The following is a 24,502-nucleotide window of genomic DNA, read 5'->3' on the forward strand; positions in this document are numbered from 1 at the left end:
ATATATATATATATATATATATATATATATATATATATATATATATATATAAATAAGAAATTATTCAAAATTAGACAAAACGATTAATATAAATCCAAAAAAGATATTTCTTGATAATAAAATAATTTCATTAACATAATAAATATGATTTTAAATTAGACAAAACAATTAAAATAAATCACAACAAATAAATATATAATAAAATAAAAATGTTATAAAAATTATATATGTAATAAAAATAAAAATTACGTTAAAATAATACATTAAAGTAGACAAACAACTGAAATCAAAACAAAAAATCAAGATATTATGAATTAAAAATATTATTAAAATATACACACACACACACACACATATATATAATTAAAGTAAAGACAAAAGATTAAAAGGCAAGATATTTTTTATTTTATTATTAGAGAAATATTTATTAGAGAAATAATTAGAGAAAAACTAAATTTTTATAGAACATTATATATCTAAATAAAAAGTACATTAAAATAATAAATAAAACATTATTTAAAATTTAAAAAGCTGTGTAAAAGATACTAAAATAGATAATAAAATAAAACTTATACATATATATATATATATATATATATATAATAAAAATTAATAACAATTACATTAAAGTAGTAAATAAGATTATTTTTGAAAACAAATAAATATATTGAAAAAATAAATTTTTTTTATAAAAAATGAAACATAATAAAATAAGAATACACAATAAAATAAGATTAATAAATAAAAATTACATCAAAATAAACAATTTAGAATTATTTAAAGACAAAACAAGAATTAAAATAAAAACAAGAATTAAAATAAAACTAAACTAAAAATCAAGATATTTATTATTTTAATTCAAGAAAATATTTATTAGAAAAACTTCTAGCGAAAAGCTGTGTAAAAATAAACTGATAATAAAGTAAAATTAAGATAAATAAATAAAAATGACACACACATTGTGTGTGTGTATATATATATATATATATATATATATATATATATATATATAAAACTAAAAACGTGAACTAAATAATATAACAATTATAAATGTATAAAATAAATTTAATTTAATAAAACAAATAAAAGATACTAAAATAGATGATAAAATAAAACTGTTATAAATATATATATAAAATAAAAAACAATTAAATTAAAGTAATAAATAAGATTATTTAAAATTAAACAAAATAATTAAAATAAATGAAAAATAAATATATTGTAAAATAAAAATGTTATAAAAAATGAAAAAAATAAAAATATCAATTACATTCAAATAATAAAAATAAATAGGTAATAAACATAATATTAAAGTAAACAAAAATTGCATTAAAGTAAATATTATTTAAAATGATATAAAGAAAAAAAAAGGATTACAAAGAAGCCAAAAAACTAAAAATCAAGATATTTCTCATTTTAATTTAATAAAATATTCATTAGAGAAATAAAAATACTTAGAGAAAAGCTGTGTAAAAAATAAATAGGTAATAAAATACTATTAAAGTAAAGAAAAAAAGTTTAATTTAAAATGAATATGATTAAAATTATATAAAGACAAAACAAGGATTAAAAAGAAGCAAAAAAAAACCCCTAAAAATCACGATATTTATTATGAATTCAATAAAATATTAATTAGAAAAATAATTGGAGAAAAGCTGTGTAAAAATGAATAGATAATCAAATTAAATGTTATAAATAATAATAATATATATATGTATATAATAAAATAAATACAAATTACTGTGAATGTTGGAGGATTCAGCTCCACTTTATACTTGAAATCCCCAACACGCAGCACAGCTCCATCCTGCCAGGCGTCCGCGTTCACGGTCTCCTCGGGGACGCGCGTTTCATTCACGCACAGGCTGATTTCTGGTTTATCGGGAGTCTCGCTTTTTTCTTTATTTGCTTTGGATTTTTTCCCTTTGTTTTGTGCCTTGATGATGCTGTTGGCTATTCGAGACAACACTTTCCCCAGTGGCTCTGTCTGCTCTCTCAGCATCTCTTTATTGCTGCCGTACAGATTGAACGAGATGGTCAGTTTGGACTCGCACGGCACACATCTTACCACACATCTCTCCATATTCATATTAAAACGCGTGGTGAAGAAATGTCTGTGGTTTAAGACTGAAAATAATAATTTAACGTTAGTTGAGAGGAACACACGGGTCAACATGAGCGCGGCTGACAAACTACCAGTGACTTCCGTAATCGTAATGCTTCCTTTTCATTCACAACAGCAGATTCGACTTATTTAATGTGAATTGCGTATTAAATGGAACTTGAATCTTATTTTCTGTTTAATTTAATCTTGATTAAATCGTTTATTATATTAGTAAACTAAAGCGCGGGCGTTTCTTTGAAAAAGATTTTAACGAAAACGCTGATCGTAATACAAGACTTGCCGTTTTACTCGGAGAGCTACATTCGACGGTTTGTTTCAGTGGGAACTAGTTTTAATTAAGTTTTTTTTGTTTGTTTTATTTTCTTTTTATAAATAGTTTATGATGTAGAAAGTTATTACAACAGAGGCTTTTTGGAGACAGTGGAACAGTAAAAACGCTGTGAGTAAACTAGAATATTACATTAAAGTAGATAAATACAAAATAGAAAAAAATGGACAAAATATCTAACAGTACTGTGTAATTTGTACAAAAATACGTAATAACTTGACTTGGATGCTAAACATTTGTAATAATTTATTAATAATAATTAATAATATTTTTTAGAGATAATTGATTTTATAAAAAACAAATGAAATTTTGTTTAATTAACTACATATATCTATTTATTTATTTATAATATTTTTCACTTTATAAATTGGGTTTTTATACAAATTAGAATAATTAATAAAAATAATTAATAAAACTAAATACAATTAAACATAACAGTACTGAATTATGGGTAGAAAAACAACAAATAAGATATTACTTAAATGATTTAAAGTAAGACAAAACTAGGAAGAGCTGTGTAAAATTAAGATAAAGGTAATTCAAATAAGATATGATTATATAATTAGACAAAACAAGGATTAAAATAAATCAAAACAAATTACTTTTGGCTCATAAATATTTTTTAAGTAGCCTAATTAATTGGGACTTTTACAATTTAGATTAAAATAAAAGAAACATAACAATACTGTATTGTTTTTGGTTTGGTTTATTTTTTGGTTAAAAAATGTAATAAAGTGTCTTAGAAATAAAATTATATATATATATATATATATATATATATATATATATATATATATATATATATATATATATATATATATATATATATATATATATATATATATATATATATATATTGTAATGTATATAAAATTTCATAACTATTTTTAAAAACATTTATTTATTTTTTAAGCAAACTTGTGTTTAAATACCAAAATACCTTTTGGATTTTTAAATAAATATTTTCAATGTTAAAAAGCCTTCTGTAAGTAATTTTAGAATTTTAGAAAATTATCTTTTAACTCAAAACGAAATATTTTATAATGCCACCAAGTGGCGCTGTTCGCAAATGGTTTCCTTTAAAGCTCATAAATAGTTGATCAAAATAGCATCTCATTGTTATAAAAACTGTATTTGATAAATGTGCATTTAATAAATTTGACCCTGGAGCACAAAACCAGTCATAAAGGGTACATTTTTTAAAACTGAAATTCGTATATCATCTAAAAGCAGAATAAGTAAGCCATTGATAAGTGGTTTGGTTTGTTATGACTAAATATTAGGAATATTGCACTTAAAATTGTCCAAATGAAGTTTTTAGGAATGCATATTACAAATCAAAAATTAAGTTTTGATATATTTATGGTAGGACATTTACAATGGAACATAATCTTTAAATAATATCCTAATGATTTTTAAAAAGAAAAAGCAATGATTTTGACCCATACAGTATAATTTTGCCTATGTGCTACTCCAGGCTCACAAATGTACTTTTAGTCTACCTAATTTAAATTACATTGAATTGGAAACAGTGAACAAAATAATTTTTGCAACATAACTGTGCTGCTGGTTTTATTGAACTCAACTGAGAGGACAATAATAATCATCATCAAACATTAATACATCATAGCCCATTTCACATCTCTCCATTTTATCTGCATAAATGTCCGCTGAACAAAGTTAAGCTATTAATATGTTTCCAAATACATGTGTACATGAAAAAAAAAACATTTTCCCTTATTTAGCACATTATGATAATTATTACCAATATACAGTACATGGTACAAAGCAAACCATCTGAATATTCTGGTTCAGAAATGTCTCTATAGCCACTGGCATGCTGCATGTTCACTACACAACAGACGTCATGTTGCTTTCATTGTTGATCTGCTTCAGTCATCGAGTAAAAATCCAAGCAATAAGAAGCCGCTCTTCATCATAGCCAGAACATACGCAAAAGACTAATAAAAAAAAAAGGAAATAAAAAACCAGAGTTAACATACAGTCTACACAAAAATACCATAACACAATCATTTTAAAAATACATATTCTCAAAATAACATCAGTAATTAATAAAATTAGTTCCTTGTTTGTTTTTTGCAACTCCTAAAGGGAAATTTGTTCAAAATTAAACATCTGTATGCTGGTTTTGTTAATTTGACTTTTAGGTGTTGCTGATCAACACTAATAGCTAATAGTACTTTTCCTAATCAGTGGGGAAATGCATAATTAAAACTATATTACATTATCATTAGGGTTTATTCACAGTTTAAAACTTCAAAGTCAACATGAAATCAAAATATTTTCTTAATACACGTTGCTGGATTTACGGTGATTCATTGTGCATGTTGTTCACTATTCTATGGAAGCTTGTTTCTACCGCAGGATAAAAAATACAAAAAAGTTGTTGTGACTTTTTATCTGACAGTTCAGATGTTTTTCCTTGCAATTTTGAATTTATGTCTCTCGATTCAGACATTTTTTTCTCACAAAACATAATTTTGAGATATAAACTAAGACTTGCGAGATAAACTCAAACTTGCGCAATATAAACTCAGAATTCCGAGATATAAATTTAGAATTCCAAGATACAAATTTAGAATTCTGAGATATAAACATAATTGAGATATAAACTCAAAAATTGCAAGAAATAAACTCAGAATTCCAAGATATAAGCTTAGAATTCCGAGATATAAAATTAGAATTCCTAGATATAAACAGAATTGTGGAATTCTAAGTTTAGAAATCCAATATATAATTTTAGAATTCCGAGATATAAGTTTAGAATTCTGAGATATAAACATAATTGAAATGTAAACTCAGAATTCCAAGATAGAAACGCAAAAATTGCAAGATAAGAATTCTGAGATATAAACTCAGAATTGAGATATAAACTCAGAATTCCAAGATACAAACTCAAAAACTGCAAGATATAAACTCAGAATTCTGAGATATAAACTCTGAATTCCAAGATATAAAATCTGAATTTCTAAATCCAAACATAATTCCAGATATGAACTCAGAATTCCGAGATATGAACTTAGAATTCCAGATGTGAACTCAGAATTCCGAGGTATAAACTCAGAATTAAAATATAAACTCAGAATTCCGAGATACAAACTCAAAAACTGCAAGATATAAACTCAGAATTCCAAGATATAAACTTAGAATTCTGAGATATAAACATAATTGTTATATAAACTCAGAATTCCAAGATACAAACTCAAACATTGCAAGATTTAAACTCAGAATTCCGAGATATAAGCTAGGAAATCCAAGATATACATTTTGAATTCTGAGATATAAACATAATTGAGATATAAACTCAGAATTCCAAGATAAGTTTAGAATTCCAAGATATAAACTTAGAGTTCTGAGAGATAAAACATAATTGTGATATAGAACTCAGAATTGCAAGACATATACTCGAAAATTGCAAGATATAAACTTAGAATTCTGAATTGTGAGTTTAAAAATGCCAAAGAATCACAATTTTTTATTTCTCATTCCATGGCAGAAAAAAATTAATTGTGAGATGTAAACTCAGTATTCAGACTTAGATTTCTGAGAGAAAAAAAGGCCAGAATTGCAAGATATAAATTCTGAGTTTATATTTCCCAATTCTGACTTTTTTTTCCATAGAATTGTGAAATTACTTATTTAATTTTTTTTATTCCATGGCGGAAACGTGCTTCTATAATCCTATCCAATCAGTTTCAATCATAAAAAAAATCAAGAAGTTTTATTCACAAATATGTAAAATCACAACAGTAAATTGCTTGCGAAACACCATTTCATGTTGACTTCAAAGAAGCTTTCAGTGCTCAAGGTAAATCTGGTCCTCAGCAGCCAAACAGAAGCTAAGACAGACGATGCAGATGCGAGATATATAGATTATTGTGCTATTTTGAATCGCATTCCAACATCTGAAGATCTCCTTCCGCTCATGAAACCTGACGCTGAATGTTTAAATTCCTAGACTTTTGGTGAGAACTGGCTGATATCTCCAAATCCTCCGGTGTGCCAAGCCTGTAAAGCTCCCGAAGGAACCTGATTCGGACTTCCACTGTCCCACCACAATGATGTCACTGCCGTGGTGCAGTCAGTCCCAAACAGCTCTGATTCTCCGTTCAGATGGGAGCTTTCTTCCCGTCCAGCCGCCAGAGCTCACAGTCACAGTAGTGTCCGTCTCTCTAGGGACTCTAGAGGTTGTTCTTCTCTGTGCTCTCCGCTTCTGTGCTGCGCGGGAAGTAGACGGTGGTCTTGTGCTCTTCGTAGCGGTCGATGTGCTTTAGGTGAACCACCATGTGCAGCGCATAGGCCAGCACCAGCAGCAGGATCAGAGACGTGATCAGACCCATCAGGATGGCTGGAGTGAAGAAGGTCGCACAGTCGCTGACGGCCGCAAACTTACTGGACAGAACGTTAAATGCCTGGATCTGTGAGGGAAACACAAGAAATGACGGATGGTAAAATGTTGAATCTTTAATTCGAATCTGATTTATCATGGGTGTAGATTTCATTTTGGCAATGTACCCACACAGAGAGATTTTGGTCAGATGTTCATCCAATCTCATTTTGTAAGTGACTTCTTTCTGCATTAAAGATGTTTTCTTTAGATTGTTTGATTAGCCTTTTCAAAAGAGACTATAGGACACTATAACTTAATTGGTTTTTCCTACTACGTATATTTCACATACAGAAACAAAAATTGCTTATCTTTATTATTAAGTTGAACTAGACAAGTACATGGAAACTATCCGTACTGTTCTCCACTGTTTAATGAAAAAAAGAAAGAAAGAAAAAAAGTCGAAATTCCAATCTGAACCAAAAGATTAATGAAGCTGCTCTGAAGTTCCGATCTGAATCAAAAGATTTGCAAACCCACTCCGAAGTCCCGATGTAAACCAAATGATTTGCGATCCGAAGTTTCAATCTGAATCAAAAGATTCATGAAACCGCTCTAAAGTTCCGATCCCAAATGATTCACGAACCTGCACCGAAGTTCCAAACTAAACCAAATGATTTGCGATCCAAAGTTCCGAGCTGAATCAAGAGATTCGCGAACCCTCTCTGAAGTTACCTACAATCTAAACCAAATAATTCATGAACCCACTCTGAATTTCCGATCCCAAATGATTCACAAACCTGCACTGAAGTTCCAAACTAAACCAAATGATTTGTGATCCGAAGGGCCAATCTGAATCAAAAGATTCGTGAACCTGCTCCAAAGTTAGCCTACGATCTAAACCAAATGATTCATGATCTGAAGTTCCGATCTGAATCAAAAGATTTGTGAACCCTCTCTGAAGTTACCTACAATCTAAACCAAATAATTCATGAACCAACTCTCAATTTCCGATCCCAAATGATTCACAAACCTGCACCGAAGTTCCGATCTGAATCAAGAGATTCGCGAACCCCCTCTGAAGTTAGCCTATGATCTAAACCAAATGATTCACGATCCGAAGTTTCAAACTGAACCAAAAGATTAATAAACCTGCTCCGAAGTTAAGATCTAAACCAAATGATTCACAATCCGAAGTTCCGATCTGAATCAAAAGATTTGTGAATCCGCTCCAAAGTTCTGATTTAAACCAAATGATTTGTGATCCGAAGTTCCAATCTGAATCATGAGATTTGCAAACCCCCTCTAAAATAAGCCTACAATCTAAACCAAATGATTCATGATCTGAAGTTCCGATCTGAATCAAAAGATTCGTGAACCCGCTCTGAAGTTACCTACAATCTAAACCAAATAATTCATGAACCCACTCTGAATTTCCGATCCCAAATGATTCACAAACCTGCACTGAAGTTCCGATCTAAACCAAATGATTTGCGATCCGAAGTTCCGATCTGAATCAAAAGATTTGTGAATCCGCTCCAAAGTTCTGATCTAAACCAAATGATTCATGATCTGAATTTCCGATCTGAATCAAAAGATTTGTGAACCCGCTCTGAAGTTACCTACAATCTAAACCAAATAATTCATGAACCCACTCTGAATTTCCGATCCCAAATGATTCACAAACCTGCACTGAAGTTCCGATCTAAACCAAATGATTTGCGATCCAAAGTTCTGATCTAAATCCAAAGATTTGCGAACCCGCTCCGAAGTTACGATCTAAACCAAATGATTTGCGATCCAAAGTTCCATCTGATGATTCAAGAACCATCATTTTCGATAGACTTCAGAGCTCGGATCATTCAGTTCACAAAAATGACTCACTTTAAATCAAATGATTCACGAACCCGTACTCACACTTTCTTCGATTGTGAATGGATTATGTTGAGAAAACGAGCAAAGTACACTCCTATTGTGGCACTATACAGTTGACCAGAAATGACTTATCTGGCTTGTCTAAAACAAGGAAGTAATCCTTGTATATGGTCATATACAACAACAATGGTTACATATGTTCCAGTCAAAGCAGACTAAATGCTAGTTTTCTCTATTCCAAATTAAAAAGCATTTCATCTAAACTCCTCATGTTCATCCACACACTCTAGGACGCCAAACCACACGCTTGTGTAACCACATTACACCCACCAGAGGCTAAAAATACAGCGCAAGATGCTACAACTCCAGTATGAGGCGTTTATCAGCGGAGGATGGAGGGAAAGTGTTTTCTGCCAACCTGGAAGTCGGTGAAGGTTATGTGCCAGTTTGCGGCGTGGTCGGTGTTGGCGCTGGGAACCAGCAGCGTGTCGTACTTCTGCAGGCTGCTGACGTGCTGGCAGTGGTATGAGTTGGTGGAGGGCGCGTACACATCTGTAACGTTGAACGTAGCCTCGTACGTCCAGTTGTAATGGATGTAAACGTTATCGAGAGTGAACCAGTTCTGTCCCGCCGACTCGTAGAACGTGTTTGACATCTGTAGCCTGTGGAATAAACAGTCTTTAATTCTGTGCAAAGCCATAAAAAAAATTCTACTCTTAGATATAATATATATACACACTGCTGCAAAAGTTTGAAATCAGTAAGACTTGAAATGTTTTTAAAGAAGACTCTTATGCTCATCAAAGCTGCATTTATTTGATCAAAAATACAGAAAAAAAATAGTAATATTGCAAAATGTTTTTTATTTGAATATACTTTAAAATATAATTTATTCCTGTGGCATGATGCAAAGCTGAATTTTCAACAGCATGATCCTTCAGAAATCATTCTAATATGCTGATTTATTATTAGAATTATCAGTGTTGGAAACCATTGAGCTGCCATATATTTGTTTGGAACCTGTGATTGTTTTTTCAGGATTCTTTGGCGAATAACAAGTTAAAAAGAAGAGAATTTATTTAAAATATAAATCTTTTCTAACAATGTAAATCTATGCTTTTGCTTTTTATTAATTTAACACATCCTTGGTGAATAAAAGTATTAATTGTTTTTCAAAAAAAGAAAGAATAAACATTTATTCACCACAAACACTACCTTTTGAACAGTAGTGTATATTGTAGGAAAACTTTTCTGTTTTAAATAAATGATGCTTTTTTAAACCTTTAATCAACGAATCCTGAAAAAAGTATCACAGGTTGCAAAAAATATTGATAATTAATAAAAAAATCAGCATATTAGAATGATTTCTAAAGGTGACATTGAAGACTGGAGTAATGATGCTGAAAATGTAGCTTTGTATCTCAGGAATAAATTACACTTTAAAATATATTCACATAGAAAACAGTTATTTTAAACTGAAATAATATTTCACAATATTACAGCTTTTTCTATAGTTTTGATCAAATAAATGCAGCTTTGGTGAGCATAAAAAATGTCTTTAATAAGCATAAAAAAATCGTACTGATCCCAAACATTTGAGCGGTGTGTGTGTGTATATATATATATATATATATATATATATATATATATATATATTTAGAAAATATAATAATTCTAAAAAATATCAAAACATTATATAATTTAAAATAAATAAAAATACCAATTCGTTTATATGAAATATATAAATAAAAAATGAAGAAATAAGAAATAACCTGATGGAGAGGCCTCTTAAATCTTCAACATCGCCAAAACGTAGATTGAGTCTGGTGAATAACATAATATGTCAAAATATTATTAAATATCCATCAAGTTAAACACGTAAACTCATTAGATGTCAAAAATCCTTTCTCAATAAACCAAGGTGGTTTGCAGGTCTTAGCTTGGTTGATCATTAATTCATAGAAAATACATTGAAGCATGTCCACATCTTATCGTATTTTCCTCCCAAAACAAAAATGCATTGTGATATTAAACACAGTATAATTAATATGATGTTTTTTTCATTTTATTTTAGAATTAATTGCAATCTGGAAATTTTTATTGTGTGTAATAACCACATACATGGCTTTGTCTTTGCTGCAGAAGGAGCCTTTGGTGTCCACCGGTGCATCTGGGCTGAAGGTTTTCTCCGTGAGGTCTACTAAACTGTGATTCCTGTACCTGATGGCCAGTTTGCGGGCTCTGAAGAGGATGCAGGTCTTTCCATTATAGGAAACACTCAGAGGAGAATACGGCAACATTCCTGGAGACTGAAGGAGCTTTCTGCGTGGAGGAGAGTGAAGCTGCCATCCATATGGCTGAAAAAAGAACATATCAAAGTAATGTGAGCAACATACACTATCATTCAAAAGTATGTGTAGAATTTAATCAAATGTACAATAACAGCATCCAAGTTGGCGTTTGTACAATTCAAAAAATGTTTTTGAACAATAGTCTTTTCTGCTCACCAAGGCTGATTAAAAATACAGGAAAAACTATAAAATTGTAAAATATTTGTAAAATTTCAATTAACGGTTTACGATTTGAATATATCTTAAAATGTAATTTATTCCTGTGATCAAAGCTGAATTTTCAGCATCAATTCTCCAGTATTCAGTGTCATAAGATCCTTCAGCAATCATTCTAATAAACGTATAGACCCTAAAATGTTAAACGGTAATACGACCAGATTATTATTGTTAACAATATCCCAATACCATTCAAAAGTTTGGGGTTGGTAAAAAATTGAAAATGTAATTTTTAAAGTTTTGAAAGAAGTCTCTTTTGCTCACAAATGCTCTATGTGTTTTTTTTTTACACAGAAAGATCAGTAAAATTGCGAATATATTTTTATGATTCCAAATAACTGTTTACTATTTGAAAATATTTTAAGATGTAATTTATTCCTGTGATTCTATTTTGAATTTTCAGCATCATTACTTCAGTGTCATAAGATCCTTCAGTAATCATTCTAATATGCTGATTCCCTGCTCAAGAAACATTTCTGATTATTATCAGTGTTGAAAACAGTCGGAAGCTTTTACACATTTTATTTTTCAGGATTCTTTGATGAACACAAAGAGGAAAAGAACAGAATTTATTTGAGATAGAAATCTTTTGTAATATTATAAATGTTTCAAATGATCACTTTTGACCAGTTTAATGTGTCATTGATGAATAAAAGTATTCATTAATTAAAAAACATGCAGACCCTAAAACGTTAAACAGTAATATGCACAAATTATTATTATTAGAAATATCACTGAAACTGTACTTTTTTTAAAGTTCTGAAAATAAGTCTCTTTTGCTCACAAATGCTCTATTTATTTGCTTACAATTACAGAAAAATCTGTAAAATTGTGAAATATTATTACAATTTCAAATAACTGTTTTCTCCGTGAATATATTTTAAAAATGTAATTTATTCCTGTAATCAAAGCCATATTTTTAGCCTTATTACTCCAGTCTTTAGTGTCACATGATCCTTCAGAAATCATTCTAACATGCTCAAGATGCATTTTTGATGTGAAAACTGTGCTAAATTTTGTTTTTCAGGATTCTTTGATAAATATAAAGTAAAAAACAACTTTTATTTGATTTTTATTATTTATCTTATATAACATTATAAATGTTTTTACTGTCACTTTTGATCAATTTAATGCATCCTTAGTGAATAAAAGTAAACATAGTGTATGTAGGGCTAGCTGTCATACCTAGGTGACTGTGTGGTACGTTATCACAATATAACATGTTATTAAGCAGCATAAGCTTTTAAGTAAATTTGTAAACTGTGCCAAAATACAGTACTTAAAGGGATGGTTCGGAGTAGAATTCATTGCTATGCACTCCGAAGCCCATGTAAATACCCCCTCCGAAGTTTTTTTTACCTTAGTCAAACATTTATGGAGATATTAGAGTTTTTCGAATTGCTTGTTACAGGAGTGAATGGTACATGTGATGTATCTCGTAAATTGCACCACTAAACGTGCAAGTAATCTTACCAAACTTGTACAGTAGTGTAAATAGGTTATGTACTCACAAAACGCTGCATCGGAACATTTGTAAGTCCACCATGAGTGTTTTAAAAACACGTTTTAGCCGATGCCTACTAGTCTCAAAAACTACAAATGGCGACACGTCGACGTCACTTCCCTGGTTTGAAAAAAGCACGTAAAAGTCCTCCTACAAGTTGACATGCACACAGATGTAGTAGGAGGACTTTTACGTGCTTTTTTCAAACCAGGGAAGTGACGTCGACTTGTAGTTTCTGAGACTAGTAGTTCTCGGCTAAAACGTGTTTTTAAAACACTCATGGTGGACTTACAAATGTTCTGATGCAGCGTTTTGTGAGTACATAACCTATTTACACTACTGTACAAGTTTGGTATGATTACCTGCACGTTTAGTGGTGCAATTTACGAGATACATCACATGTACCATTCACTCCTGTAACAAGCAATTCGAAAAACTCTAATATCTCCATAAATGTTCGACTAAGGTAAAAAAAAACTTCGGATGGGGTATTTAGATGGGCTTCGGAGTGCATAGCAATGAAGTCAATTCTACTCCGAACCATCCCTTTAAACTATTTGCAGCAATAAATGTCTGACAGCGCCCCCAAGTGTTCTTTAATGAAAATACTTTTGTATGTGTATGTGAGAACTAACCCCTTTCTCCCCATGCTTTGACATAAACTTAATACTCCAGAAAATCTGTTAATTTTCAGGAGAAATCACAATTGGGAGACTTTTGGGGCAGCGTAACCTATCCTGAAATTCCGGATTAAAAATGTAGCATGTCTGTAATCTGTTTTTCCAAAGGACAATGCAGTCTGGCAAGGATTAAATTCATCTGCTTTGGACGTTTGGAGGGAAATCTGCACCCCGGCGGCGGCACAAGGTCACATTGGTTCGGCTGGCAGACGGGCTCATCTCACCTGCAGCGCTCGTCTGAGACGAACTTCAGCCGCAAACACCGTGTCGTCGGCGTTCACCCCATCTGCACAACAACACCGACATCAGGTGACCAGATATTCGCTTAATTACTAAATATGCTGAAACACTTTTAGAAATATTTATACCAAACAAACATGTGAATAAGCACAGTTGGTTTAACTTTTGTTGATACGGCAGGCTATAATGGCTCATATAGTATGATATAGTCAGAATATGGAGAGAAAAAAAATTCAGAAACCTAAACTGAGCCTTTTATTTGATAACAGGTGTGTACAAGGAGCTTAAAGTGCTTGAACAACTTGAATTTGACTTTTTGAAAATTAAGGCCTGGAAAGCCCTTGAAAATAGCAATATTCCTGAAGATTTACTTGAAATGTTCTAGAATTATTGAAAGACAATCTATCTATGAAGTAAGTGTTCAATTTTGTCAATAAGCACATCTTTTCATGCAATTCAAAAAACTTTTAGCTTATTTCAGTTAATGTCATAAAACTAGCCAGTAGTAGAAATGACAGTGTCGTGTAAACATGGTTAAAGATGCAAAAAAAAGGAACAGATGAAACCAGATCAATTGAGTCATTTACACTGGAATCGCTCTGATTGGAGCTTCAGATCGCTTAGATTGGAAATATCGGAGCGAGGATCGCAAATCTTTTGCTTTAGATCGAAAATTTGGACCATGGGTCGCAAATCTTTTGCTTTAGATCCGAACTTCAGTGCAGGATTACAAATCTTTGGCTGTAGAAAGGAACTTCAGAATGTGAAGCGCAAGACTTTTGCTTTAGATCTGAACTTCGAAGCACGGATCACAAATCTTTTGTTTTAAGTTGGAATTTCGGAGCGTGGATAACAAATATTATGCTTTAGATCGGAATTTCAGAGTGCAGATCACAAATGTTTTACTTTGATCAGAATTTCAGAGTGTGCATCGCAAATCGTTTAATTTCGATTGGAATTTCGGAGCTTGGATGGCAAATATTTTGCTTTAGATCAGAATTTCGGAGCGCAGAATGCAAATCTTTTACTGTAGATCGGAAATTCGAAGCATGGATCACAAATCTTTTACTTTAGATTGGAAATTTCGGAGCCACGGATCAAGAATCATTTAATTCAGATAGGGACTTAAATGCCAGTTTGTGAATTATTTGTTTCATATCTGGATTTTGGAGTGATTTCACAAATCTTTTTTTTTTTTTTTTTTTTTTTTTCATAAACAGCAGAAAACATCAACCCATTAAGGCAGTACAGTTATAAAAACAAAACAAAAAAAGTATACACAAATACTAATCCCTTAAGAAAATTAACTGTGGTTTTACTATAGTAAAATGTAGCATACTTTGTAATACTTTAGTAGTAATACTTCACATGTGCTTCACTTTATTTTTGCCCTTTTTTATAAGTATATTTTTTTAGAATTTTTTATTTTTTTAGAATTTGAAATAAAAGACATTGTTCGATAAGTGAGATCTCTGAATGAAGTCCTTGAAAACCAAAAAAGTAGTCCTTGAAATTCCTGGAATTTAATTTTCCAGTGTCTGTATGAACCCTGTAATAAAGTGTTGATCATTTCGGGGCCTTAGAAATGTGCATATCAAATATGACACGTTAGGATTTATAGGATTGCACAGAAGCATTGAAAAAAGAAATGAAGTTATGAAAATAACTTACTTTGTTGAATTCTGATGTCTTGGGATGGTGCATCATCTGAGCTGTAAGGACGAGAATTTAATGAGTGTGTTAATGATCAGATGAATACCTTCATAAACAACTGAAGTCATTTTTATAGTTGGATACAATCATTCGTTTCAAGCTGCAGATCGGATCTTCACGCGTTATGAATATGAATGAGACACGGGAGGCTTTGATGCTGTGAGTCACTGCTGGAACGTCACCATCCGTGAAGTGAGACAAACTCGCTTTCAAGTCACTTCGCTTTGTTCCCGCAGGATATATTTCTGTTTCTCGGGAGATCTCGGGTACGTTTACTTTAAACATCAGACGTTTCTCCTCAAACGCCTCAGGAGAAATAAATATACACACAAATGAGTCAATTAACATGCAACAAGAGATATCAAATCAGTTCGGATTATTTGATGAGAATGTCATGTTGAGATATCCTGGCAAGTCTGAGCATGATGTTGTTTAAAAAAATAGCTCATCCAAAAAATGAAAATTTGCTGAAATTTAGGCCATCTGAGATGTAGATTTTGTAGAGTAGAGTTTGCTTTTTCATCAGATTTAGGGAAATGCAGCATTACATCTGTTACTCATATGGATGTGAATGGGTGCCGTCAGAATGAGAGTCCAAACAGTTGGAAACTTTTATACATTTTATTTTTTCAGGATTCTTTTGAGCAAAAGAAAATAATTTATTTGAAATAGAAATCTTACGTAACATTATAGATGTCTTTACTGTCATTTTTATTTTAAGTTTAATGTGTCGTTGATGAATAAAACTATTAATTAATTAAAAAAACTTCCAAACCCTAAAATGTTAGACAGTAATATGTACAGATTATTATTATTATAAAAAAAAAAAAAAAAAAAAAAAAATATATATATATATATGGGGTAGGTAAAAGACTGAAACACTGCTCACAAATGTTCTTTTTATTTGCTTAAATATACAGAAAAATCATTAAAATTGTGAAATATTACTACAATTTCAAATAACCATTTTCTCTGTGAATATATGCTAAAATGTAATTTATTCCTGTGATCAAAGCTGAATTTTCAGCATCATTACTCCAGTCTTCAGTGTCACATGATCCTTCAGAAATCATTCTAATATGCTGATTTGCTGCTCAAGATGCTTTTCTTCCTATTATTATGTTAAAAACAGCTGTGCTGCTTCATATTGTTGTGTAAACTGTGATACATTTTGGTTTTCAGGATTCTTTGCACAGAAAATTCAAAAGAACACCATTTTTTTGAAACGGAAATATTTTGTAATGTTATAAATATCTTTGCTGTCATTTCTAATCAATTTAATGCATCCTTGCTGAATAAAAGTATAAATGTCTTTTAACAACTAGATGTTTTAACAATATGCAGAAAAATACAGAAAAATCTGTAAAATTGTGAAATATTAGTACAATTTCAAGTAACTTTTTTTCTGTGAATATATGCTACAATGTAACGTATTCCTGTGATCAAAGCTGAATTTTCAGCATCATTACTGCAGTCTTCACTTCCTCACTATTGGTTTGAATGGGTGCCGTCAGAATGAGAGTCCAAACAGCTGATAAAAACATCACAATAATCCACAAGTAATCCACACCACTTCAGTCCATCAGTTAACATCTTGAGAAGACAAAAGCTTTGTGTTGGTGAGAAACAAATCCATCATTAAGATGTTTTTAACTTGAAAACATTGCTTCCGGCTAAAATAATCAAAAATCAAGTCCATAATCCATCATAACACTTCCTCCAGTGAAAAAGGTCAATATTCTGTTGTGCTCTCACATTAAAATAATTTGTTTTGGAATCAGTGCACTTTTTTCTCTTGATTCAGATTAGATGACTTTTTCACTATAGGAAGCATTATTATGCATTAAAATGCAGCTTTTGGCTTCACAAGAAGGACTGGAGTGGTGTGGATAATTTGTGGATTATTGCGATGTTTTTATCAGCTGTTTGGTCTCTCCTTCCGACGGCACCCATTCACATCCATTGGTGAGGAAGTGAAGACTGGAGTAATGATGCTGAAAATTCAGCTTTGATCACAGGAATAAATTACACTTTAGCATATATTCACAGAAAAAAAAAACTCTCATTCTGACGGCACCCATTCACATCCATTGGTGAGGAAGTGAAGACTGGAGTAATGATGCTGAAAATTCAGCTTTGATCACAGGAATAAATTAAACTTTAGCATATATTCACAGAAAAAAAACTCTCATTCTGACGGCACCCATTCACATCCATTGGTGAGGAAGTGAAGACTGGAGTAATGATGCTGAAAATTCAGCTTTGATCACAGGAATAAATTACACCTTAGCATATATTCACAGAAAAAAAAACTCTCATTCTGACGGCACCCATTCACATCCATTGGTGAGGAAGTGAAGACTGGAGTAATGATGCTGAAAATTCAGCTTTGATCACAGGAATAAATTACACTTTAGCATATATTCACAGGAAAAAAAACTCTCATTCTGACGGCACCCATTCACATCCATTGGTGAGGAAGTGAAGACTGGAGTAATGATGCTGAAAATTCAGCTTTGATCACAGGAATAAATTACACTTTAGCATATATTCACAGGAAAAAAAAACTCTCATTCTGACGGCACCCATTCACATCCATTGGTGAGGAAGTGAAGACTGGAGTAATGATGCTGAAAATTCAGCTTTGATCACAGGAATAAATTACACTTTAGCATATATTCACAAAAAAAAAAACTCTCATTCTGACGGCACCCATTCACATCCATTGGTGAGGAAGTGAAGACTGGAGTAATGATGCTGAAAATTCAGCTTTGATCACAGGAATAAATTACACTTTAGCATATATTCACAGAAAAAAAAAACTCTCATTCAGTGATGCAATGCTGCATTTCTCCAAATCTGATGAAGAAACAAACTCATCTACATCTCAAATGACCTGAGGGTGAGTGCATTTTCAGCAAATTTTAACTTTTGGCTGAACTGTTTCTTTAAAAACAGTTTTCACAAACACAGGTGAGATTCCTCAGGAGAAACGTCTGAGAAGCTGCTGTCTAGGAGAAACGATTGAAATCTGTAGTGTGATGTTCTGTTGTACTTGTGTTCTTGTGATTTCTTCAACAGTAAGAGGGATTACGGAGAGATGAACAGTTTAAGCGTCTAATCACTGAGTAATGCTGCTGAAATGGGCTTAACCTGGTTCTCAGACCTGATTACGGGTCAGTCTGACCGCCGCTGGCACATAATGTCGGTCAGGGATCAAAGAAAGACGTGAAGATGTCTTTGGTTACTAAGGATCACAAATGAAAGATTCTGACTGCTATATAAATATATAACACAAATAAATGAATGTTTTCTAGCGTGAGCCGCGGCTCTGTTTAGATCGATTAGCTGTGCACGTAAATAACCTGCAGTGTGTGTGAAGAATTAATAGCGCTTTCAGAGTCAAGCATCACTCACTAGTATTAGTGCTCATAGTGATGTGATCAAAATTCAGCGTGTAACACGTCCTGCAGCATTTGTAATGGTTTAACACCTTAGCAACTGCATAGCAACCACTCAGATTTTCAGACTTCATCAAATTCAATTTTGCACATTTAAGAAAATGTAGAAATGTAGATGTTTTTAAATTCACACCAGTGTTGTTATTGTGAACTAACACTAAAACTGTTCAAATCTTTTTCATTCATTGAAATAAAGTGAAATAAAATAAAATGTAAATATTAAATAAAAAACTTAAACATTAAAAAATATTTAAATGTTGTAACTGAAATATGTTTGTTGAACTACTAAAATAAATAAATAAATAAATAATTACAGCTAAACTTAAGAAAAAAACACATTAAGAAAAAAAAAATCTATAAATCTTAATGTTAAAAAACCCCAATAAAAGCTCATTTAATATTTTAATAAAAAACTATAACACCGATTCATAATAATATATTTGCTATATACATTTATATAAACAGTTATCTTAGTATTCATGAAAAACTATTTTATTTTTTATTAATATTTTGAATACATTTTTTTTTTACTTTTTTCTTATCTGTTTTATTTTAGATAATGTTTTTGTTTTAGTAATTTTGTTGTGTGTTTTTGTAATTTTTAGTAGTTACTTTTTTGTCAAATATATTATTTTATTATTTTTTTCAGTTTTAGTTGTTTTAGTACATTAAGTTAAGTTAAATAAAAAATGTTGCTTTGTCAACTAAGTAAAATTATAAAAAATCTGGCTAAAAAAAATAAAATTTATAAACATTAATATAAAATTTAAATGGATAAATTATAAAATAAAATGTATAAAATATATATATAGCCTATATATATAATTAGTGTAATACTGCTTTAAATAGTTTTTTTTTTTTTTTTTTTACAAATTGTTAATTTATAAACGAATTCTAAATAAAAGTTTAATATGTTTTAATAAGAAAAATCTATAATTTCGACCCATACTATGTATTTTTGGCTATTGCTACAAATATACCCCAGCGACTTTTGAATCCTGAAGACTTTTGTTAAGACTTAAGGTTTTGTGGTCCAGGGTCACATATATATATAAAATTACTCTAATACTGCTTTAAATTGTTGTTTTTTCCAACAAAAAAAAAATTAAGTTGTCTTTTTCATTTATTTTGCTTTTTTTTTCTGACCAAAAATGAATATAATAAATGTTACTATAAATTACAGAAGACACCCACAAAATGTCATTTAGTGTAACAATCTTGTCAGGCATATTTACAATAAAAATCAGTTTATGACATATAAAAAGATGAATTTCTTTCACCCCAAATACTAATTAGTTCTAGTTCTACGTTTCTTTTTTAATTTGCCACTCTCCTAGGTTTTGCCCATTTATCAGTACAAATTTTTACTAATTTAAAACAAAAAAATTTAAAGTCCCTTATTCTTTTATATATTTTAATATGTACAACTCAAGTTACTGAAGCAACTAAAACTACAGAAACGCAATTAAATAAAAATAAAAAACTGATTCAAAATCTTAATAAAACTATAAAAGTATCTCAGTCATACTAAAATAACACTATTCTTTGCAAACATAAATGTGACCCTGGACCACAAAACCAGTCTTAAGTCGCTGGGGTTTATTTGTAGCAATAGCCAAAAATACATTGTATGGGTCAAAATTACTGATTTTTCTTTTATGTCATAAATCATTAGGAAATTAAGTAAAGATCATGTTACATTAAGATTTTTTGTAAAATTCCTACTGTAAACCTATCAAAATGTAATTTTTGATTAGTAATATGCATTGTTAAGAACTTAATTTGGACAACTTTAAAGGTGATTTTCTCAGTATTTTGATTTTTTTGCACCCTTAGATTCCAGATTTTCAAATAGATGTATCTCGGCCAAATACTGTCCTATCCTAACAAACCATACATCAATAGAAAGCTTATTTATTGAGCTTTCATATGATGTATATATCTCAATTTTGTCAAATTTAACCTTATGACTGGTTTTGTGGTCCAGGGTCACAAATGTCAAAGTTGTCGTCAGATGCGGTCACTACTTGTATTTAAATATCATTTTTACATTTATACGACTTTAACCGCTGCTTTTCAATACTAAAAGCATGAATTTGTTATTGCTGTGCATCGTCACGCCAATCTAAAACCATTTATCACCTCAGGACTCCCATTGCGTGGCAGATAGAGTGACCCTGCGAGTGCGGATCTGCCCTTGTCCATGCAGGAGGTGTTGTTTGTTTACCTGCCCTGTAAACAACAGCAGACCTGTGACGCTTCGTCTGATATTCTCATAAACGCCATCGGTATAATTCGCTCTTTCGGATGCCTGCGTCAAACCAACAGAAGCCCACGAGGGAGATGTGGGAGGGTTTGTGTTCTGTTATTGTTGCATAACTATATTTAGTCTGCATCAAGCCATCTTGACCTGCACCGCAGCATCCCAAACAACAACCTGAGCGAATAAAGTACTGATAGATAGAGGAGGAAAGCTTGAAAGAAACACAAATCCCTCCTTCTGTCTGCTTTGGCGCTGTACCTGAACATGTGGGCCAGCGAAGGGCCACCGTCGGCACATTTATATAATCAATGAAATCTGCTGACCGCTTCCAAACGCATGCAGCATATTTGAGATTAGAGTGTCTTTGAAGTTCTGTCTGCATCTAGATGCTTCACCAAATCAAATCTGTTAATACACAGCTAAAGCCCGGACTGGCCTACATGTAGTAAAACTCCATCTGTGCAAGTGGAGAAATGCTACACGCTTACAGCTCCTGCGAAGCAATATGCTGCCAATTAGAGCTGTGTTTTAATATGAGCTGCAATATGAAGTAGACTGCAGAGAAACTCAGCATATGTGGCCAAAAAAATACCTACTGCTTAGAAAACAGTTGCATTCAGTTTTTCTATTTCATAATTTGCTGTTTATTTCTGAAATCAACGTAGCAATTTCTGAGTGGTTTTTTTTCTACGCTATTTGTGTGTGTGTGTGTGTGTGTGTGTGTGTGTGTGTGTGTGTGTGTGTGTGTGTGTGTGTGTGTATTTTTGTTGATTTATTTGTTTATTTACTTATTCTTTTAGTATTTTTACAGTGCGTAAGTGTGATAAGAACTTAAATAGATACTATTTAAGTCAATGCATTTTGTTAGTTTATTTTTTGTGTTCATTTAACATTTTTACCACACATAAGTATAGATTCTCTTTTTTTGGACAAATAAAATTTTATTTAATTTTATTTTCTATTTATTTACATCTTTTTTATCATTTTTACAATGCATAAGTTTGTCAAATCAAATATATATTGGGGTTTTCTGGACAAATAAAATGAAACTAAATTAAATGACAAAAATTAAATAAAATGACAAAAATAATTTTCTTTGCTAGTTTATTTTCTGTTTATTTACATCTTTTTTTTCATCATTTTTACAATGCATAAGTTTGTCAAATTAAATATACATTGAGGTTTCCTGGAAGAATAAAATAAAACTAAATTAGATTTAATTAAAAAGTAAAATAAAATGGCAAAAATATATATTTTTTGCTGGTTTATTTTATGTTTATTTACTTATTTTTACTTCTATTTATTTACTTGTTTTTTTATTTTCATCATTTTTACATTGCATAAGTTTGTCAAATTAAATATATATTGAGGTTGTCTGGAAAAATTAAATTAAAAATATAAAATTGCAAAAATCAAAATTTTTGCTGGTTTATTTGCTTCTTTTTTCATTATTTTTTGTTTGTCAAAATAAATATATATGAGGTTTTCTGGAAAAAAAATAAAATAAAATAAGATAAAATAGAACAAAATAATCTAAATAAACAAAAAGGCAAATTTTGTTAAATTTTCTGGAAAAATAAAATAAATTAATGAAATAAAATAAAATGTAATTTAAAAATAAAATAAAACAGCAAAAATCAAAGTTTATTTTCTGTTTATTTACTTTTTTCTTCATAATTTTTACAATACAAACATTTGTCAAATTAAATATATATTAAGGTTTTCTGAAAATATTAAATTAAATAAAATGGCAAAATTGCATTTTTGCTGGTTTATTTTCTGCATTAATTTACTTGTTTTTAATTTACTTGTTTTTCAAATTATATTTTGAGGTTTTCTGGAAAATAAATTAAAAATGGCAAAAATTGCATTTTTTGCTGGTTCATTGTCTGTTTGTTTTAATCATTTTTTACAATGCATAAATAAAATAAAAAATAAAATGGCCAAAAAAAAAATTCTGTGTTGATTTACTTTTTTCTTCATAATTTTTACAATACAAACATTTTTCAAATTAAATATACATTAAGCTTTTCTGAAAATATTAAATTAAATAAACTGGCAAAAATGGCATTTTTGCTGGTTTATTTTCTGTGTTAATTAACTTGTTTTTTTTTTTTCATCTTTTTTTCAAATTATATATTGAGGTTTTCTGGAAAATAAATTAAAATGGCAAAAATTGAATTTTTTGCTTGTTCATTGTCTGTGTTTATTTTAATCATTTTAACAATGCATAAATAACAATGCTGGTTTATTTCTGTGTCTATTTACTTATTTTGAATTTAAATTAAATAGAAAATAAAATAAAATAAAATATTCATACCTAGGCATCACTTGGTAGATAAAGATCAATAGAAACACCAATCTCCCATCTTGCTAAAAAACCTGAATTAAAAATTGCATGCTCAAAATAACTTTTTTTTTTAAATAATTAATTGTAAACATTTGTTTTACATTTCTGTATCTGCATAACGATGTTTTATTGTACATCTAATGTGTACATTGTGCATACTTTAGTGTATTTTTTGCATGTTTTCTATTGTAAATTCTCTTAAATAAAATACCTGGCTATCTATACACAACTCAAAATCATCAAACTCATTCACACAAAAGTTACTCATTCATTAGTGCATCAAAAGATCAATTATTAACACAAACACGCCTCAGGCTCCTCATTACATAATGAATAAATGATTCACAATGCAACCTTCCAGCTAGATTCTACAAATGATGATTTATCTAACGTTCAGACCAATAATAAATAACACATTAATGAAAATTAAATGTAAAAAATGAATATTTGATTGATATGATAATCTCAGCATGAAGCTCAACCAGATGCTCCACATTCCTGACATTCCTTCAGTGATGCTGATCATCATCTGCTCTCAACACACATCTCTGTCTCCAATTTTAGTAGCAATTATGGATTTGCCCTGTAAACTGATGCCGATGGATTTTCTCTTGTGTTTCACTGCAAGAGCCCTTCAGTTGAGTCTCAATGCAGACATGAAGGGTGGACAAAGGAGGCGAGCACTAGCACTAGTTTGTCTCCAGCACAGCAGTTCATCCATTCATAACAAACGCATAGATATATAATAAATACAGTCTTTTATTTCTCCCGGTTTCACTGTTTGAATGCCAAAGACGCTTAATTCACCACATCTCTGGATTATTTCAAAACAATCCACTCACCTTCCTTCCACAAAGGCGGACAGCTGCTCATAAGACGAGGATATCTGCAGGAAAACAAAAGAAAATACCGCGAGAGACATTGGGCGCCACGTTGATGCCATGTATACATCCAGATGAGTCTGACTGCCGGAGATGATGCTGAACGCTGCTGCTTCATAATCTGCCCGGATAACAGGCGCAGCCTCAGGCGATGATTGACAGGCGCG

The 24,502-nt window shown here is 30.8% G+C and overlaps 2 protein-coding genes across 2 annotated transcripts in view; both read right to left on the reverse strand.

Annotated features, from left to right (window-relative positions):
• The window catches only part of pde12 (phosphodiesterase 12), a 6,091-nt gene extending 3,900 nt beyond the window's left edge, over nt 1-2,191 (reverse strand). Inside the window, exon 1 of the mRNA XM_073826146.1 lies at nt 1,742-2,191. Coding sequence (XP_073682247.1) covers nt 1,742-2,176 — 435 coding nt within the window. The 5' untranslated portion in view covers nt 2,177-2,191. The remainder of the gene's footprint in view (nt 1-1,741) is intronic.
• A 1,817-nt stretch (nt 2,192-4,008) lies between these two features.
• Nucleotides 4,009-24,452, reverse strand: atp6ap1la (ATPase H+ transporting accessory protein 1 like a). The gene is made up of 7 exons (XM_073826058.1): nt 24,297-24,452; nt 15,339-15,379; nt 13,652-13,713; nt 10,798-11,033; nt 10,449-10,499; nt 9,095-9,338; nt 4,009-6,892 (listed from the first exon to the last, which is right to left on the reverse strand). Exons 1-7 carry the CDS (start codon nt 24,395-24,397, stop codon nt 6,656-6,658), a joined length of 972 nt encoding a protein of 323 aa, XP_073682159.1. The 5' UTR covers nt 24,398-24,452; the 3' UTR covers nt 4,009-6,655.
• Nucleotides 24,453-24,502: the final 50 nt, after the last annotated feature.

The sequence above is a fragment of the Garra rufa genome, chromosome 20, assembly GCF_049309525.1.
Source record: "Garra rufa chromosome 20, GarRuf1.0, whole genome shotgun sequence".
Taxonomy (NCBI): domain Eukaryota; kingdom Metazoa; phylum Chordata; class Actinopteri; order Cypriniformes; family Cyprinidae; genus Garra; species Garra rufa.

What these genes read in the sequence shown, in the direction of transcription:
- atp6ap1la (XM_073826058.1), bottom strand. Translation starts at nt 24,397, where the DNA reads ATGGCATCAACGTGGCGCCCAATGTCTCTCGCGGTATTTTCTTTTGTT. An exon ending in TCCGCCTTTGTGGAAGGAAG is followed by an intron (nt 15,380 to 24,296) that starts GTGAGTGGATTG and finishes TCGTCCTTACAG; the next exon opens with CTCAGATGATGCACCATCCC. An exon ending in TTAAGAGGCCTCTCCATCAG is followed by an intron (nt 9,339 to 10,448) that starts GTTATTTCTTAT and finishes TTTATTCCACAG; the next exon opens with GCTACAGATGTCAAACACGT.